We start from the raw sequence: 21,035 nt of genomic DNA on the forward strand, positions 1-21,035 counted from the left end.
GGGCAATTCGCGATGAATCAATCTCGGGTGGTCCTGGAGAAGGTTTGGCCATTTATAGTAAATACAACGGAGGCAGCTTGAGTTCACTACCTCGATTAAAAATCACATACTATACTTACACCCACTTCTGGAGTTTAACGAGAGAAAGAAAGAAAAAGGATATCGGTGGAAATAAAAAGAAAATAAAAGAAATTGGTGTTCACGATCAACGAAATGAAAATATCATTTTCTTTCCTATCTTTCTTTCCGATTTGGGAGGAATTGGAAGGAAATAATAAAATAATTAATTTTTCTTCCGCTTCTCTCCAACTCGGAAACACAAAAAAAAAATCTTTTCATTTCTCTTCTTTTCTCTCGTGACTTTCTTTTTTCTTCTTTTCTTTTCTTTTGATAAACTCATGAACGGGGTGTTAGGGTGGACAAAATAATTGTGGTTCAGTAGGTTTGCGTTGGTAGTACTGTCGGTAGAACTAATCTAAATGTGGTTGGTACTGTGAACAAAGACTAAAGTTGGTTGTTGAATGTGAGGCTTGTTGCATTTTTTGTGTTTACCCAATTGTTTCCCACGCTTTGACTGTTTGACCGTTCGGTATTATATAGAACGGATCGGCTCGTGGTCTACGTGGCCACATAAATCCATTGTGCACAATACCCCGGCCAAGTGCTCGTGATGCCTCGTGATTCATACGACAAATGAGATCGCTTTCTTCATTTTGGACCGTTCAATAGTCAAAATTTTAATAGTTTAATTTTTTTAATATATAAACATTACCTATATAAACACAACAATTTTACAACCTTTATATATTCAAACAATTCTCTTTTACACTCTCTTTAAAAAAAACATATTTATGGATTTCTTTAAGAACTTCGATTTGGATGACGATAGAGAATTCATCTCAACTTTCTTCAACATTGTACAACACATTCACGGTGAAGAAAGTTCAAATGTTTCGAATTCAAGAGTGGTCGTCAATCGAGATCGTCAAGTCGCACACGACTTATTGGTACGTGATTACTTTGTTGATAATTATATTTACAATGATGACTTGTTCCAACGTAATTTATGTGTAATTGTTGGAACTTTATATATATATATATATATATATATATATATATATATATATATATATATATATATATATATAAAGGAATTGCAAGTTGGTAATTCCCTTTGTATCCACATTACATTGGTGGGAGGAAGAAACCTTTGTGGGTTTATAAGCTTATTCCATTAATAGGCAATCAAAGGCTTTAGTGGATCAAAGGAATGTGTCAAGCCCACGTGCGTGTCTAGCACTAGCCGATGACACGATTTAGGCTCACTTCGTTGGGAGCTGAGGAGCTTTTATTTTTGAAGAGTTCGGGTCAAGCCGATTTGACCGATCCGGTCAATGGTTAATCGCCGTTGACTTCGTGGAGGACAAATTGGGATATTCTGGAAGGATCAGGAAACAGCTTGCTTGGAAAGCAAGTCGTCGCCCTAGGGTTTCTAGGGGTTGGCTTATGAGGGCCCGTTTCATGCCTTCTAAGGTTTCGACACTTATAAATCCCTAGGAGTCGTATTCAACACTCACGAAAATTTGAAGCTCTCCCCCTCTCTGTGTGATTTTCCTCCAGTTTCCGAGTATTCGCTTTGTGTTTATCGATTTCTTCCAGTTTTCCGAGTATTCGCTTTGTGTTTATCGATTTCCAGTGTTGTTGGAAAATCGATAGATTTGCATTAAATCTTAGGGTTTTACTATGTTGCTTACAGCCAATAGAAGCAAAGTAAAAACCTTTAAGGACAAGAGTCTGATCCGTGCAGTTATTCCACAATCAAGATCAGTCGTCAACATGTCGATTTTACATTATTGTATTGCTTTTAATTACGTCCAATATAGGACACTCTCATTCTACCTTTCTTATAACCAGATCTAATCGAGAAGGATTAATTTCTGGACGAAAATTTGTAATCATATTAATAATAAATGGATCTATTATTCGTAACTAATCAAAATATAATCCTCAATATTATTTGTCGGTTTCCTTGCTTTTCTATTAGTTTGATTTGCAACAATATTAAAGGTTTTTACTCGTGTTTATATTTCAACTGACTAATGGACACTCTAATCTCAACTGCTAGTCTCCGCTACATGAAACAAGAATTTGACAAGCTTAACCAATTTGATGGTCAGAACTACACTCGTTGGGCTGACAAGGTCAAGTTCATGCTTCATGTGTTGAAGCTCGCCTATGTTTTGGATCCAAAACTGGCCCTAAATCATACTAATCCAATTCTCGGGGTGGGGAAAACTGTGGATCCAACGATCATCTTTGATCTGGAAAAGCAAAGGGCTCTACGTAGAGAGTCTAAGGAATTGTGTGTGGGTCACATCTGAAACTCACTATCTAATCGGCTCTATGATCTTTACGTGTCGGCCAAAGATCCGAGAGAGTTATGGAGTGCTTTGGAACTCAAGTATAAGGCATATGAGGAAGGTACCAACAAGTACCCAGAGTTTCAAATGGCTGATGACAAACCTATCATGGAGCAAGTGCATGAACTCCAAGCCATGGTCAACAAGTTGAACGAGCTCTCCATCTAGATATCAGAACTCTTTTAGGTTGGTGCGATCATAGCAAAAACTACCACCCTCGTGGAAAGACTTTTCTAAGAGAATGATGCACAAATTTGATGACTACTCCTTGGATGATCTGATGAAACACATTCGCATTAAGTAGGAAACTCGTATCAAGGATAAATGATGTCGAAATATTGCTACACCTATTAGTTTTACCAACTATCTAACTAATTATTACGACTTAAGGCAGTAGACCTTGTTGAAAATACTATAGCACAAACAGTCAGGTTGTAACGCCCCAAATTCTGGTATGTAATTTAATTAAAGTAATTTTCATTCTTAAGTGGGCGACTCGACGAGTCCATATTCCTGGACTCGGCGAGTCTGCCAGTTTGGATGAAACCCTAATCTCAAGGGTTTGCACCCAATTTAAACATCTTATGTACCCCAGGACCCGCCTCCCTCACCCACAAAGAATCCCATACGAAATCCTAGCAATTCTTTAAGCAACCTTGAGTGTTTTTGTGCTCTTTAAAGTTTTGGAAGGAGAAGGAAGGAGGATCCAAAGGAGAAGAAGAAGATCCAGGCCTTTGGGGGTCAACTCAGAGCATATAGAGGTATTAAAACTCGAACCCCTTGTTGTTCCTTCAATTGAATCTCCATAAAAGCTTAATCTAGTCACTTTTTGGGCCATTTCTAGAGCTATTAGTGAATAGGGGCATGTAGAGATAGAAGAACATCATATCTAGCTATGTTTAAGCTCCAGAAGCTCAGATTCACTAGCTTTATTAGGCCAAACGCTCATGCAAGCCTAGATCTACACTTTTGGCTTATTTAGGGCTTTTAATCCTCATTTGATCATGCATGCACGTAAAGTCGGAAACTTTATGTGTAAAACCCACTCTAGGAACCCAGATCTATGAATTGAATGCCTTGGAATCGATAAAAATCAACGATATAGTTATGTCATGCAAGCGACTCGGCGAGTTGTTCATTGGACTCGACGAGTCGAGTCGCAAGTCCCCAAATTTATCCCTTTGAGAGATTACGAATGGAATCAATGAGTAGGACGTGGACTCAGTGAAATGGGACACGAACTTAGTAATGGAGGGACTCGACAAGTCTACGCCCTGACTCGGCGAATCCAAGGCAATCTTCTTGCCTCAAGAACAGACGCGACAAGTTACAACTGATGGGTTTTGGTCATAAGAACATCCTATGTGCTCATACAAACCCTAATGCTTGGATATAGGTTTCTCTATTGTACATGCAAGTTATCCAAGACTATAAACCCTAGATCTAGCTTATGATAATCAATATAACATATAATTAGGGTTTAGATCATACCTTGATTGTTATGTAGCAATAACAATCCCAAATCCTTCGTGTATTGACTTTAGAAAGCTTAGAGTCACAAATTTCACTCCTCTAATGGTTCACAAACACCAAGAGCAAGAGGATGAGGAGGAGAGAGGATGGAGGCTGCCCAAAACGTGTGGAAAATTTTCTTAACCTCAAGGTATTTTTTGTTAAGCTACCCAAGCATATAAAATCTAGAAAAATTACAACTTTTGATACCACAATGGAGCTTTTTGGAATTCTTAACTTCTTGACTAATTGATTTTTAATTTCTTTTAATTCACCACCTTTTTGTTTAATTTTTTGAATCTTTAACTTTTTGATTCTTCAGAATTTGTATATTTGATCTTCATACTTTAATTGCTCCAAAATTGTTACAAAATTTTGGTAATCTCTCTCTAACTCTCTCTCTCTCTCTCTCTATATCTTTCTTTCTATCTCTCTCTCTAAGTAAGTCACTTTTTTCGCTCAATCCTACATGCTTAAGTAAGGGAGCTTAATTTCAACATTTATTGGTTAGATGTATTGGTCTAAGTGCAATAACTACATAAGCTCTCCTAGATAGATTTCAGATACAGGTTGCAAAACTTATTATGTCATATAAACTACCATATTATCTTTCATATCTCATGGCTTTTCACTAAAACCTGAGAAGCCACAAATATACTATAACATATGTTGGCTCAATTAAACATTTGAGCTCGCATTAGATCATCTCACATAACATTAGCAACTTAAGTTTAAACTATCACTAGATTCAATTATTATATTATTATTTCAAATCTATTTCTAAATTTTCTAAATTTTAAATTCTAAAATTTTCTAGAAATTTACTTTTTCGATCCCCTACCTCACACTTATTACATACAATGCCTTCATTGTATGCAAAAAATAATTAAAAACAATAAAAGGGAGAAAAATGAACAGACCCGTCTGGGGTAGTAGTGGCGATATCGTTTTTGAATGTGTGTGGATAACTTAGAACATCTTGAATATGTGATTGGAACTTGGATCTTCTGAGATATGAGAATGTGCCGGCAGAATGTGAGTCAGAAACGTGAATCTTCAACAAATGAGATCTTCAAAGCATAGTATTCTCAATGTGGTAAAGCATACGCCACCTTATAAATTTGGAAGAGTGAATACAAATACCATACATGACGTGGTACTTAAAGTCACGTCGTGTTGTTGATGTAAATCGTTTTCGAAATCGCGATGGGTTCCAAAGTCACGACGTGGAATTAAGGGCCACGTCATGGAAGTTGGTCTTCACAGAATGCAGTTGTGCATTAAGTCTTCTATGCAAGTGGAGTGCAACTGAATATTGTAACACTGTAAATTTTCAGATAAAATTTTCATTTTTAAAATCACATAAGCTCAATATCACATTTCTCAAAAATCACAAAATGTATAAGTTGTCAAAACACAAGTCAACAATGTTTGATAAAATCCTAGAATCCTCAAAATCATGATCTCCAACTGGTATGTACAATCAAGTCGGCGCCTTCACGTGATCCTGATAAATATTTGAAACACATATCACACAACAAGGTAAGCACGAAGCTTAATGAGTTCTCCAAAATACCACACACAATAATTAGCCTCTCATGGTTATATCTCAATAAGGACCCTCCGGTCATGTGTCTCAGTAAAGACCCTCCGGTCTCACAACTCGGGTTGGACCCTCCGGTCCTAACTAATAAAGCACAAGATAATATACAACATAAATCGTAGAGACAAATGCATGATATCACTTACTTAGTATAAGCACATAAGACCCTACGGTCGCACAATATTACCACTCAGGTAAGTATAGTGAGAAGACTCATCTCGTAAGTAAAGCAAGTATGTCTTGTGCTCGAACCACCGGTCTAGCCTCCACCTAACACATATCATAATTATCTCTAATTAATAAATGACCCCCACAAATGTTAGGATAAACCCTCTACTAACTCTCAGAAGGATAAAAGACCATTTCACCCTTTCATGGCCTCCAAAGTCCATAGTTTGACCAAACCCAAAAACACAACAAAATTCAACAGCAAGCGCGTACGCTGGGCGTACAACCCTTTACGCTGGGCATACTACTTCATCATGCATGCATCAGGAAACTTTGACTCTACGTTGCGCATATCTGGGAGTACGCTCAGCGTACATCCCAAACTCTACTTTTCCCACTCTCCTGGTCTTAATCCGTTAAGACCATAGCTATAATCTCATATATGGACTCTCTAAAGGATAATACTCCATAAAGTTTGTGACTTTAAGCCTTTGTATGGCTGAGAAGGTCTAAAACTCATAGCTCTCACTCCTTACTCATAAAAGTTCTCATATATCATGCATGGGGAGATCTTGACGTCCAATATCCCATTTTTATGAGTCCAATCCACTAGAGACACTTAAAGGGACATGTATTATACTCTGGATTTCAACAAACTCGTAAAGCTTCAAGATTGGGGGCATAAACCCTAAAATGAACCACAATATGCACAAATCAAAACAATGAGAAAGTTTTGAGCTTGATACATCCATATGATGCACCAACCACAGGGAAACTCAGATCCAAAGCTTGGAATCCAACTCTACTCTCTTCAAAGCTCCTTATTCACCCAAAGAATCCCACAAAAACTCAAAAGCTCAAAATGGCCACTCAATCTAAGAAAACGAATATTAGGGTTTTGAGGGGAGTTGAAGACTGGAAATGATGGCTAGAAATGAGGCCATCATGTTCCTTAAATAGGGACACAGCACATAATTATGGTTTTCACTATGAGCCTAGTACGCCCAACGTACCCTCTGGTACGCCCAGTGCCATCAAAGGATTAAGGTTTAACGTCGGTGAAGTCCTTCTATGAACACTCCTTAGGATGTCCATGACTATCTCCGAGGTTAGATGGGTTGGCACCACTACCCACCCCGCTAGTGCCACTTGTATTGATCTGTGACATGGCGGTAGCCACTGCGGCTGTTACTGCTGCTTGGACGACAACAGGATTATACTGAGGAGGTGGCGGCGGCGGTGGATTTGTTAAAGGATTGTTGTTCTTTCTATTGGACTTCTTTGGAGGCATCTTTCTCTATAATGATTTAAGAGAAAAAATGATGATAAGTCCTCTATAGTGGTCATGATTCAGGTGATACTGAACAAGGTATATCTTATCCTGACAATTATAGTGTTCTATTAAGCGATTTACAGTGGAAGTCTACTAATACAAGTAAACAATTGCCATTAAAATTATAACAACACTTGAAATGAATTCGTATAGTGTGATTTGTGCCTGGCCCCCCCTATGATCACATAGTGTATGCGAATAATGCATAACTATCAAGGCTTAATTGTTATTGTTCTAGGGTTATAGAATCTTAAAATACTCCTATAGTATTTTAATTGTATGTTTGGTTCAAGTGTTTTCCTTGTATAGAGTTTGGTAAGTTTTAGACTTGTTGCAACACCACAATCACTCCCAAACACATGTTGGTCGTATCTCAAATAAATATAGTTGATCATGCTATATTTATCCCAGATATGATCACTTAACTATCCAAGTTTATTTGTAGTGTCCAAAATCTAAATACTTTTGTTTTTTTCTTCTTGTGATATTGTTTATGGTATGTATGTATGCTTGTATACTTCTTATAGAATAATTGGATTTTAAAAGTATACTTTTAGTTCAGAGCACTTCGGCCCCATAGTGTTTATAGTTGTATATCATGTAAGGATTGATATACTTAGTTCACTATAAACAATGCTCTGATAACAATCTGTCACACCCCCAAACTGGAACAGTGGAAACATTCGAGGGCAGAGGATGTCATGTACAATATCACAACAGTTGAATAATAGTAATCAAAGAAAACACAACCATTACATTGAATAAGTAAAGTATTTACATCTGTTCAATACATAGTTTGTATGATATAAAAATATATAACAAAAGTATAAAAGACGCGACTCTAAAAGCTCCGTCTTCTCAAAACCTACGGGTGTACCTGTCTATCGGTTCCCTAAGATTACAAATGGTTTTGAAAGTGTATCAACATTTAAGTTGGTGAGTTCATAAGTATGTTTTTGAGATGGAAAGCTTGTCTTTGTTCCTTGAAAATGCTATGGTGTACTTCTAGAACTTCCAATATTTTCTTTAGTAATGAAAAGTAGTCTTAGGCTGTCACACCCCCGAACCAGACGGCGGAAACGTCCGAGGGTTCGTGTGACTTAAATTGAATATCATCACAATGAATATACATGAATCGTAACATAAACATCACCATGCATCAATATATTACAACTGACATTGTTCACATCAAGTACATTGTTTTAACATTACAATCCATACATAATTTGTTTGATAGTTTTCAAAAGCAAAACACACTAGCATACTTGGTACTTATTCCTCAGCTTACCTGTTACCTGAGAATACAAGTTATTTTGAAAAATGGTCAACATATGGAATGTTGGTGAGTTCATAAGCAGGTTTGATATGAAAATGTTTTGTGTAGTTTGAACGAAAACAACCCAGAAAATCCGATATTTTATGAAAAGACCATTGTTTATAAAAAGGTGTGAATATCCGTAAATATATGCATGATGATTTCAAAACATGTATAATTGAAAAACTTTGTATTAAACGTACAAGTGAAAATGTTGAACTTCCCCGGAAAACCTGATGTTTTCCAAAATAAAAATATCATATAACGGTTTGAATGGTTATCCTTCACGTGAATGATTTTGAATTACCTTGATTACTTGATTTATATTGGATTTATTTATGTGAGTCGTTATAATCATGCATGATAATGACTAGTTCGTCTGTCTTGGCACTCCGGTGAACACCGGAATTGATCTTAAGATTTTGTCACCCTAGACTAGCCGAGTCTAACTGTAGCGAACAGTTGAGGTGTGGGGGAGTCACCCCCGTATAAATCTATACACAAACTCTTGCTCTCCTTCCAAGAGACTTTGATTATAACTACAGAGTACGACCGACACATATTGGTGTCACCCGTTATTACTCACTAAATCCCAATTGACTTGATTACTATTGATTATCGACCTGTATTTGTTTACTTGGACCTTACTAGTAGTACTAATGGGCCACTAAGGCCCAATAGCACTTAAAAGCCATTGAGGGTCCCTTAAATATGAAATTGGGTCGTAGAAGGCCCAATAACATTTATTATTATTCCTTGGGCCCAAAATCATGTTAATGGGTTACAAAGGCCCAACAAGCATGATTGGAATTTCAAGCCCAAGGTTTGGATTGTTTACTTGTTTTTTTTAGGAATTGTATAACTGTTGGAAGGTTTGATTGGACGATTGTTATTTTGGATTGGCACGAGGCCGTTCGGTTGATGTTAACGATTCTTGGAATTATACATATATTCATCTTCAAGAATTGTAGTTTTGTATTTTTGACTCAAATATCTTGATAGTAAAAGAATTGATTCAAAGGTTGGTTTGACCCATTTCAACCTTTTTTTAATAAAGATGACAATTTTAGTCCTTTTTATAAAAAAAAGACATTTTAAGTCCTTAAATCATTTTCTTGACACATTTGACCTATAGACTTACTCAATTGATATTTTTAGCCCAAAATTTATTCTTTGATAGTTTCAGCCCTTCCAGAAAAGTGTTTTTCGGTTAAAGCACAAACTTTTGCAACTTTTACAATTTTGGCCCAAAATCCAAAAACTTTACATTTTTAGTCCTTTTTAGTAAAGAAATGCATTTTAACCCTTGAAATATTTTTTTTTACCTTTTTATCCCCTGTTTTGGGAAAATTTTCATTTTAGCCCTTTGAAAATCCGATTTTTCGCAACTTTGGGCTTAATGGGCCGAAAAGCCCAAAAATTGGCCCATTGAGCTATTATTTACATTTCAAGTCCTTTGAAGAGCATAATTTTCACAAAAACATTTATTTTAACTGTTTTGACTCTTTTGACCCTCAAGAAAAGCGTGAATGGCAACTTTTCACCCAACTTTTGTTTATTTGACAATTTAAGCCCCGAAATTTGTTTTATGTTACCATATGTTGATTTTAATCTTAGAGGTTATTTTTCTTGACTTGTTTAGTGTGGTATACCTTATATCATGTTTTTTCCTTCTTATGTCATAGATCTAGAGATTTCTTTCCTTTTTGTTTGCATAATCAACACATAAGCACATAATTTCACACAAACATACATGAAATCATAAATAGCATACACATACACATAAATCTACACATTTTACTTGTATTCTCCCCCATAAAACTTGTAAAAACCAAAAAGAGAGGGGTATGAACTCACCTTGATTTTGTGGGTTTGGTTTTGAAGAAGAATGGAAGAAGTTTGATGCTATTCTCGGCCTAGCAAGCTTCTTGGAGGATCTTTGGCTTAGATGTGCTCTAAGATGCAAGATCACGAGTTTGAATAGATTAGGAGGAGATTTTTGATGAAATGAAGTATTTAGATCATGGATTTAAGCACCAACTTACCTTGAATGATGATTTTTATGGAAGAAACTCCTTGAAAAGTTCTAAGTCTCGAAATTTTTGAAGAATGAGTGCAAGTGTTCTTGAGAGGATTTGGAAAGAGTTGGAATGAATTTTGTGTGTGTATGTGTGTGTTTCCCCTTGGCCAAGAGTAATATGAAGAGAAGAAGAAGAGAGAGAGAGAGAGAGTTGCATGGATATATGGGATGATGCATGGGAATCCACAAGGTAATAAGGAGGTGGCTAACCCTCCTTATTTCACTAGTTTCTCTTTTTTTTCTTCTTGGGCCGAGAAAAGAGAGAAAAGGAAAGATTTTTGGGCCCTTTTGTGCTTAAGCCCATATTATGATCTAGTTAGATGATTTTTGGCCCAATTGGTCTTTGGAGAGGGTTCACGGCCCAAAATAAATGAAGTATAAGTTTTTATGGCCCATTAGGGCGAATTAGGTTAGTTATGGCCCAATAAGGCCCATTAAGGTATTTTATTTCATTTTAGGCCCAATAAGGCCCAAAATATTAAAATAAATGGAAATGGGTCCAATTAGAGCCTATTTAAGAGTTCTAAGCCCAAGATAGTCAAAATTGGAAGCTTATTGGCCCATTGGGACCAATAAGGAAATCCTAGTCCAAAATGGACTTAAACCGGGATTTCTAGGGTTTCCAATTCTTTGTTGACTATTTGCAGTGCATGTATAAAGTGTTTGATGGAAATTTTGTTGTTATTAAATAAACATCATACATGCTTTCACATTTTTGGTTTACATTTGTTATCATTGTTGTTGTTACAAAGCATCAAAATTCCTAGTTGTGACATAGGCCTTAAGACCAAAATGTATGTTGTCACTGCATTCTGTAATAGTGTATGTGATCTTATTATTGAATAAAACCATATCATGTATGTTTTTCCCAAACTGTATTTAGTACCAGCGTACTCTATACTAGGAAAATAGTGTATCGTTGTAGTGTTTATTATAAAAACCTTTGTATGAATGCATGGATACCACCAGCTGTAATGTATAACAGTGTACTGTATGAAAACCTTTTGTACGTATGGCTGGATACCACGAGTTGTAGTGTATTGTAGTGTACTGTATGAATTTTTTTTGTATGTATACATGGATACCACCAGTTGTAATGTATTATAGTGTATTGTATGAAAACTTTTTGTATGTATGCCTGGATACCACCAGCTGTAATGTATTGTAGTGTATTGTATGAAAACTTTTTGTATGTATGTCTAGATACCAACAACTGTAATGTATGGTAGTGTATTGTAGTTTTATTAACTATAATAAAACCATTGAAGTAGTGTTAATCTCGTAAACATATGTTTTAGTTATACTATTGTGAATTTCATATAACCATGCTACTCTGACTAGTGACCTATGCGACGTTCTTCAGGCGTCAGAATGTTATGACGTTTGTCACCCTAGGCCTGCCGGCCTAACTGTAGCTAACAGTTTAGGTACGGGGTTATCAATCCCGTATAGATCTATACACAAACTCACACTCTCCCTCTAGGAGACTATGGTTATACTTTATAGGATTTAGAACATGTACCCTAATGGGTACAATTGAAGTAGTGCCTTACAACCCTTTATTAACTAGTTTACGTGTAGTGTTGTAGTGTTCTCTTGTACTTGAAAACTATATGTATTACCTTGTAGAAGTGTAATTTGTAATGTAAAATAATTATACTTAAATAATCATTTAGTAATGTATCCCTTAATCAATGTATTAGAGTAGTGTCCCATAAACTATACAACTATAATTTAAATACTCGTTTCTGAATAGTGTTCTTGAATTTGTAAAATCCAGTAGTTTTTCCCAAACTATATCTATTATAGTTTTAATGTATGTCCCTGTATCGGTTCTTGTACTTAGTAAAATAGTATAGTAGTTCACAAACTATACCAATTATAGTTTAAATATCATGTTCTGTAATGCATTGAAAACCTTTGCAAGTTTTAACTGTGGGTATGAAGTAGTGAAAAGTACCCTTTTGCTCAACATGTTACAAAAGGGTTAAAATATACATAATTATATTTTTGTAAACTGTAGCGATAAGTCAGTTTGAATCAATTGCAAAAAGGTTTTGAAATCGTTTGAATGTTAACACAAGAGTCCTTGTGTGTTACTTGTATCCCCCCCTAAAACATTGAAAAAAAATGAAAATTTAGGGGTATAAACTCACATATATTATGTGTTTTGAGTTGAATAACGAGACTGAAAAGGTGATCCTCGGGCTAGCGAATGTGAAAAGAGCGGTATCCTAATATTATTTAAACACGTAATCGTATTTAAATTAGCAAAATATTAAATTAAAGTGTTAGACAACACTTGATTTATGTAAGGAATTTCTTGAAAGAATTACCAAAATTTGTATGAAGTGTTGAGGAGGGTTTTTGGTCATGGCTCCACCGAAATCCTTGATTTTGGTCCTAAATTCTCAACCGAGGACCAGGTTCTCAGTTCTAAGGTGTTTTCGGTCAGGAATGTGTTCTCGGTCCAAGGTGTTTTCGGCCTGCTTGAAGATTTGAAGATTGTTCTTGGTGAAAATTATGAAGATTGTTCTCGGTGAAAATTATGAAGATTTGAAGGATTTTTCTTGAAGGTATGAATGTTCTTGGATGATATCTGAGAGAAAAATGGGAGTGTTTTCGATTGAAAGAGTGGGAAAATGACTTATTTTTTGGGGAAAAATATATATTGTGGTTGGGTTTTCGGTCGGAAATAAGGTTCTTGGCCGAAAATGGTTTGCTGTCCGAGACCTGATTTCGGGTGAGAGGGTTTTCAGTCTGAGGGTTCTCGGTTCCAAAAGGAAGAACTTTGATTTTTAAGTGCATTTTATTTCAAATACTTATATAAAAGCATCTTTTATATAATTTAAATCATTTTTAACCCTCATGGACTTAACGAAATAAATAAATTTTGAAATTTTATTTAAGAAGGTTTGACTTTATTGACTAGAAAATAATGGGTTGTTACAATGACAAAAAGGCATTTGATGTAATGAGGTAAATTAAGTTTGTACATCCTCTTTATTTTCATTGTTGCAACCACTTTCAACCGTCTCGATTTTCTTACTCTTTTTGGACCAAGACAAAAAGGCTACGTAACACATATAATAATGTAAGAGCACATGACTTTTTTTTGGTAAATTTATAGTTATTTCACAACGCATGACAAATGTTCAATGAATTGCTGAAACGAAACTTAGATCTCAAAAAATGAACTAATAATCTACTTTTTCCCTCACATTTCTTAAGTATATGTATTTCATTGAAATTCACTAATGGGGAATTGCATAAAAAAATAAATTTTATAGAAAAATAATCATGTTTGTTAAAACTTTGGTTTTATTTTGACTTTTTAACATTGTATGACTTGAAATGAAGAATCTACCTCGAGAAACGAACCACATATACAAATGATTGGTAAATATAAAAGCGTTGTTGATCAATCAACCAATTTGGAAGAATATATAGGTGGGACGCTTACAATATTGGTAGATAACATCTATTTCTCATACCAAAGGTGAAGTTACGTGGTGGTCTCCCTAATATTGATATTGTCTCAAAGTAATAAATCTATATTTTTTTGCAGGAAAGAAAAAGGAAGATATTGAGAGTTTTATAAATGAAGGAGTTTGCCAAATATAACTTCCATCTCTTGTCATTATCTTTACATTGCAAGTTTCTTAGCATGTCTTTTTTATATTTTTTTTCATATGCTAGCAACATAAATGTACTTACATGTAAGAGTTCAATCCCCATTCTATGTTCTTTGTAGAATTGAAGTTTGGTCTTACTAAACTATATGACCCTTTATTATGGTAATGTTGAAAATTTTGATTTTTGAAGTTCGGAATTGATTTACTCCTTATCAATCTATCAAAAAATGTTAAATGACAATTTAAGAAAAATCAATAGGTACAAAACAAGTAATTTTGAGTTTCTTACTTCTCATTATTGTTGTTGGTTGCAGCCTCAATTTGCACGAATAAGTGTAGTCTTTATAGGCTGAACTCTGAATGACATTATGACTAAAATGGAGATCAATTTTTGTTTTTGATAAAATTGTTAAAACATTTGTAGGTAGGTTACTTATAAACGACTTTCTGATTTTATGTTTGGTTTGATTCTATATAGACAATGTTCAACAATGATCGCGAGACACAGTTAAAAGGAAGCATTATAGAGTACCTTTGGCAGAGTCACGTCCACCAAAATGCTTACAAACATGTAACTTCAGCACTTGGTATTTTATGTAATTTTCACAACTCATTAATTGCGAAAATTTCTTGAGACAATTATTAATGAGGTGTTTGGGTTGTTAATGCTTATGTCTATGACAGTCTCGACTGTTTGGTTACTTAGGTCTTGTGTTTTGGTTTAGGTTTTGTGTTCCGAACATCGTAACTTCTTTATACGATCTCATATTTTAACGATCTTTATATGCATGCATTCGTATTTGAGTCTAGTACAACTTTCGTTAAGATTACTTCTGTTAAAAAGTAATATATTTTACTTATAATTTTATAATAAAAAAACGTTCATACATACATTCATAAAAAACATGGATATAAAGATCGTAAGTAAAAATATATTACTTTTTAAAATGAGTCAAACCACAAGACCTATGAAAGTTGTAGTTGACTCAAATACGAACGCATGGATATAAAGATTGTTAAAATCCAAGATCCTATGAAAAAATTACGACGTTCAGAACACAAGATTTAAGTCAAACCATAAGACCTAAGCAACCAAGCAGTCAAGACTGCCATGGACACAAGCATCAACATCCTCAAACATTTCATCAATGATTGTCCCATATAGGACGTCTTAAGAAAAACATAAAGAAATTATTCTTAAGTACTGAATGTGTACAAAAACAAAAATGAGTTATTTTGCAACATAAATTATACTAATGACTCAATGTGCACAAAAACATTAAGAACTAAATGTGTACGAAGTAATAAATATATTACCTTCTTAAGTCATTTTTCCCGACTTACCTACAGTAGCCAATCATAAGGACTAAAAACCGGATAAAATGACTGAATGTGTACAGTTTAACAAGTGGAAGGGATAAATGTAAACAAAAAAACTTAGTGATCAAATGTACACAAATCGAAAAATATATTACTTTTTAAGTCATTATCCCTTACATTTTTTATAATTATTCAACAAAAAAATATAGTCATTATTATAACCCAATATAAACATCTTAAAATTTAGATTTTAAAAATTCAGACCCTTTTAAAAAATCTAGACATCTTAAAAATTCAGATATTAAGAAACATTAATTCATCCCAAAAATATATTGGAAAATTATGAAATTTAATGAAAATTATAAGGATAAAACGAAAAATTAATCGTAAAAACTCTCCAATCTTTTACGCATTGTTCCCGAGTTCTATTTAAGGAGAGAAATGAGAGGATACAGAGGGAAAACGAGGGGTGTTGAAGGAAAACCGTGTTTTCGAGTTTTATTAATAGAAGAAAAGTGAGGGGAGGGAAAAAATTTTGGAGCCATATTTTCCTTCCAAAATTCTCTTCCAAATTTGGCCGATTTAGGAAGAAAATGAGGGAAGAAAATTTTAAATTTTATTATATTTTTTCTTTTAACTCGGGAACACAAAAACTTAAAATTTTTACTTCATTTCTTTTGGGAACACGAAATAATGAATATTTTTCATTGGCTCAATTTCTTTCTGTCAAAATTTCTGTTTCTTTTTCTTTGATGAATTTACAAAAAAAAAAAAAAAAAAAAAAAATCGGGAGCAAGCCTTACACCCCATTCCCGAGTTTAACTTAACGAGAAAAAGGAAAGGAAATTGGTGGAAATGAGAAGAAAATAAAAGAAATTGGTGTTCCCTAGTTTCATTAAAGGAGGGAAGTGGAGGGAAATGAGAGGATCACTTTCCCTCCTAACTTTTCTTCCGATTTGAGAGGATTTGGAAAGAAAGAACAAAATAATTTATTTTTCTTCCATTTCTCTCAAACTCGAAAACACAAAAGAAAATTTTGCTTTCCTTTTCTTTCTTTTATTTTCTCTCAACCTTTTTTTTTTCTTTTCTCATCTTTTGTTTTGTTAAACTCGGGAAGAGGCTTTTAAGTTTTCTTGCTAAATAATATAATGCCGGCCACACCCCAGTCGCCACGTTCGTGGTTGGTAGAGTAGCGCGAGAGTTTTCTAGGGTTTATCTCTCCAGCGAGTCGTTCCTTAACTCCTTCCATATTCACCATTGGATCAATTCTATATAGAAAGTCACTCACAGTTGGAATCAAATTCTCAATTGATCAATTGTTTGATTCCATTTGCCTTTTTAGGGATTTAAAGTCGCAGTAGGGCTTTATTCGCCCATCTTTGGTAGTTCAATCTCCATGATCGTTCGTTTCCCATGGACCCTTCTGTGCATAACGCTCCAACAGTCGACGAAGATGACGAGTGGGGTAGGCCATATACATCTTTTATTTTGCTTATGCAGTTTTTGCTCTCAATATATTATATTATTATGCGTGTTCTTGTTATAGGGTATGGGATAGTAGATCGTCTTTTTCTGCTGCTCATTACGATCATTGTTTACTGTTTAGTTATATAAATTTTTTATTTTTGCAACTATCAACTTCAATTCGAGATTGTTATGTGATATCATGAACTATTCAACTGGCCAAGTCTCAAAACAAAAATTAAGCAGCGATCACTTCCTTTGTAATTGAAATTGTAACTGTTACATTTAAAATAAACATAGTTACTTTTTTCATTTGGTTAACCTGGTCATTACTTATCGGCTTCACAAGATTTTTCTAGGCATTAGTACATCATATGAAGAATCAAAATTTTACATCAAACAACATGTGGCAAACATTGCTCTTGTAAACCGAGGTTGAGTAATCTGAAATCTTCAGTAACTAGCAAACAGACCAATTGAGGGTTTTTGTGCCCCTGGAATGTAGGGCCTTCAAATGATTTTGACAAACTATAAGGGAGTTGGACTTATCTCTGTGTCTCTGAATAATTCAATCTAACTAGTGCTATTGGTAGTAATTAGCATACTAGGAAAGTTAGGTTCATCATGACCGGTGCAGTTATTAGTTTATTTAGTTTTTTATCGGTCTTGAGTTTTTGTAACACAGTTTTGTATTTGTTCATATCATGGTCTCACTATGATAAATTTATAGAAGAAAGTGCATATCCGAAACTTGGATCTCCAGAAAATTACTCCATATAATCTTATCATTTTATCTTCTCTAGTTTCACACATTGCCTTGCTCTGTTGACCTTGTACTACTAGTCTTAAGACTTTGCAAGCAATGGATGCAAGGGGGATTTGTCGACCTAAAGCAATGGGTCGATTCTGTTTACATTTCTTTTAACTGATGTTTTTTTTGGCTCAATTTTCTGCACTAGACACCGATGGGTTTGTGATCCCAAGCTTGGGAATTGAAGACCTAAATCAAAGCACAACAAATGCTCCACTAGTAGAAGACTCGAAACACACAATCAAAGTGAGTAGACAAGTTTGCTAGGGTCTGTGTTGTGCTGTATGTTTTTATTTTGTATGTGGTCTTGCAGGATAAGAAGGAAGAGCATATATATCTTGGACCTCATGGAGCTCCTCCTTCACAAGCAAAACAGGATGTAAACTATTCTGGACGCAAACAGAGGTTCAAGCAGAAGTTGAAGGATGCAGATGAGAGAATTGGTGGGGGTGGGGGTGGGTCTGGAAGAGAAAACAAGCTGGAAAATCTAAGAGATCTTGTGGGTGGTGGAAAGATGCCTGTTATCGCGCCCAAGAGTTCCAATAGGGATTGGCTAGACCCGCATTGTCACGAGTCTCAGTTTGAAAAGCGATACACATCATAGAAATTTGATTACTAAAAACTAAAAACCATAGGCATAGTGTCTCGAAAGATACAGGCCATCATATTCATGCCTTATTTAAAGCTTTTTTTAAGTTTTAACAGAACTTGATTATATATATATATATATATATATATATATATATATATATATATATATATATATATATATATATATATATATATATGCCTACCTTATTGGTATTGATGTTTCCTGTCTTGGTGCTTGCTTGCAATCAACTGAATATAAGGCATAATCTTAGCATATAAGTGGTCTTTCATGTAAACCCGTATTTGATCGAAACTATCCCAGGCCTTTTCTTATAACCAATTCACATAAGATTTGGGTTAGGCCATCTCCAATGGGAGTTTAATGATAGTTGTATAGTGGTGACATGACATTAATTAAGATTGTGAGAGGATGACATGGATAGTGGAGTTGTATCTCCATACAACTATATCATTGGTATGAGGTTAGGCTGGAGGCGGAGGGAGTGGTTCCCTGGCCAAACTTGCCTCCACCGCTTCCATTAAACTTGCTTGCTGTCTCGCTAAGAATGGCTTGATGGCCGGGTGGCGAGATGAAAGAAATGGTTGTGATTGACTGGCTTTATTTTCCTTGTTTTTTTTTTTTTTCAAAATAAATTAGATGTTACCATTCCTTACCTATGTGCTACCAGTCTCTCCATCCTTATGTGGCTTAAAACAAATCTTATGCGGCTTCAAAAAAATCAATTGTGGCAGCATGTTAAGGATTCCCTATAGTCTTAATGGTGATAGATGGGCCATTTTAGTTTTTTTTTTTTTTTTGTTACGGATTAAATCAAATTACATTTGTTCCCTTTCTATGTTTTAGGTGGCTGTTCATATAACTCTACTGTGTGTCGCGTGATATAGATTGCTTAAGCTACGTTAAGATATGGGCGGCCACTCCAACTAAGGGTTGGAAGACTGCATATATTCTACAAATGAAACGTCTTTTCACAATGAAGAATAAACAAGCAAATTAAACAAACTGGACAAATACTTGGGTTAGGACGTTAGGTAACCTTACTAAAGTTATAATCGGAATATTAACAAAAACCAACCATAATTTAAATTAACGTTAATGAAAATAACCCACAATATTCATGACCCGATTTTGACCCGGTTGATGGTGGCCTCCCCTATTTAAAGAAAATACGGAATGTGATACTCATTGTATTTCTGGAATAGCATTTCGTACTTTTTGGTTTAGGAAAAATTATTGAAGACATTGAGACCTTACTGAGTATTTTCTTTCTTCTTTTACTTGTTTCTTCTGTTGTTATGATATTCGCTACTAAAAAATGTACTCCATAATGTACTAACGACTCCAAAGTATGATGAACGAGTTAGGAACGCCCTATTTTTTCAAATCAGAATACTTAAAAGGCTATTGTGGGTCATTAGTTAGCCTTAGAAGTCTCTGAAAACTAGTATTAGGGTGTTAGGATTACTTGTCCCTTCTATTAAACACACCTTATGATATGTCCAAAGTGGATTTCTTGTTTACGGAATGTGAAAAGACTGAAGTACGAAAACAATCCAGAATGCAAAAAACAAGTTGGAACGCGAAGAACTATCCAGAACATTGTACTCTAGAACATTGTACTCTTGAATGGTGTCACATGATACCGATTATTAATGAAATTAACTTTGGTGGATATATTTTAGTATGACGATGTGTACAATGTTTCTCTGATGTCATGCAAACCTAAATTTTATATGATTATTCTTCGTAAGCTTCATCCTCTCCCAACATGAGAGGGCTCTTTTCCGACAGTCATGGTTTGATAGATGGTTGTATATTCTCATGTGTTTCCTTTGGTTAAAATGAACAACTTTATGAAGTTGTGACATGTAGATGAGGTATTTGAAAATTCTTTTGATAAGTTATTGGACGATGATGTGGTCCGAGTGTGTTTGTTGTACATATGAGAAAAGGTGTTTAAGCCAATCAAGGAATTCTTTGCTCTCATATCTAATCTTTAGAAGTTCAAAATATACATCCGAAAATTATGTTTGGAATCCAAAATAAATCAAGTCCGAAATCTGAAATTTATTATTTGAATTATTAATGTATTGAAAACAAACCTTTAAAAATGATAGTCTATTTTTTCATTAAGATAGTTCAGATTAGTTATACATTTTGAACACATTAGACATATGGTATACACACCACTACAACAAATGCGATGGGATGTCATATCATTGTCACATCACACCATATATCACACCATATATGAACTTAGTATACCTACCACTACACGTCATTTTCTTTTTAAATTTAAATAATAAAAAGTTTCTCATTACTTGGTCAAAGGTTAAATGCATGCAAAGTTTTCTCATTAGTCAATGATAGATCGTGATGTGATAACGATGGACAAAACCACAATGAACACGTGGTCGTCTGCATGATAGTGCAATGAAGGTGGTTTATTGTATGGAGTGTTATTGTATGCACCCCTATAATTTATAAAATTCCTCCATCTAACCCCATTTTGTTATTTTGTTGTTTTTTTTATTTTGTTTTGTTTTTTGTTGTTTTTTTTTATTTTGTCATTTTGGCGTTTTTTATTTTTCACTTTGTTGTTTTTTTATTATTATTTAATAAAAAAAATAATAATCAGCACAATTTAAAAAAAAAAATGCTCATTTTAATAGTCAAAGCATCTTTATCTTTTCATCGATGGTTTTCATGATTTTTAATAAAACATTTTTATATAAAAAAATAAAACTCTTTTTAACAAACA

At 34.5% G+C, this 21,035-nt stretch overlaps 1 protein-coding gene across 1 annotated transcript; it reads left to right on the forward strand.

The window, feature by feature from the left end:
• The first annotated feature begins 16,529 nt into the window (after positions 1–16,529).
• LOC145051829 (Na-translocating NADH-quinone reductase subunit A) lies at positions 16,530–18,368 on the forward strand. The gene is made up of 3 exons (XM_078999652.1): positions 16,530–16,851; positions 17,810–17,907; positions 17,975–18,368. Exons 1-3 carry the CDS (start codon positions 16,800–16,802, stop codon positions 18,263–18,265), a joined length of 441 nt encoding a protein of 146 aa, XP_078855778.1. The 5' UTR covers positions 16,530–16,799; the 3' UTR covers positions 18,266–18,368.
• Positions 18,369–21,035: the final 2,667 nt, after the last annotated feature.

This window comes from Lactuca serriola, chromosome 5 (assembly GCF_051521515.1).
Source record: "Lactuca serriola cultivar US96UC23 chromosome 5, Lser_US96UC23_V15, whole genome shotgun sequence".
NCBI lineage: Eukaryota > Viridiplantae > Streptophyta > Magnoliopsida > Asterales > Asteraceae > Lactuca > Lactuca serriola.

Coding starts and splice junctions, on each gene's coding strand:
- LOC145051829 (XM_078999652.1), top strand. CDS start 16,800: ATGGACCCTTCTGTGCATAACGCTCCAACAGTCGACGAAGATGACGAG. Junction 16,852..17,809: donor CGACGAAGATGACGAGTGGG/GTAGGCCATATA, acceptor TTTCTGCACTAG/ACACCGATGGGTTTGTGATC. Junction 17,908..17,974: donor ACTCGAAACACACAATCAAA/GTGAGTAGACAA, acceptor GTGGTCTTGCAG/GATAAGAAGGAAGAGCATAT.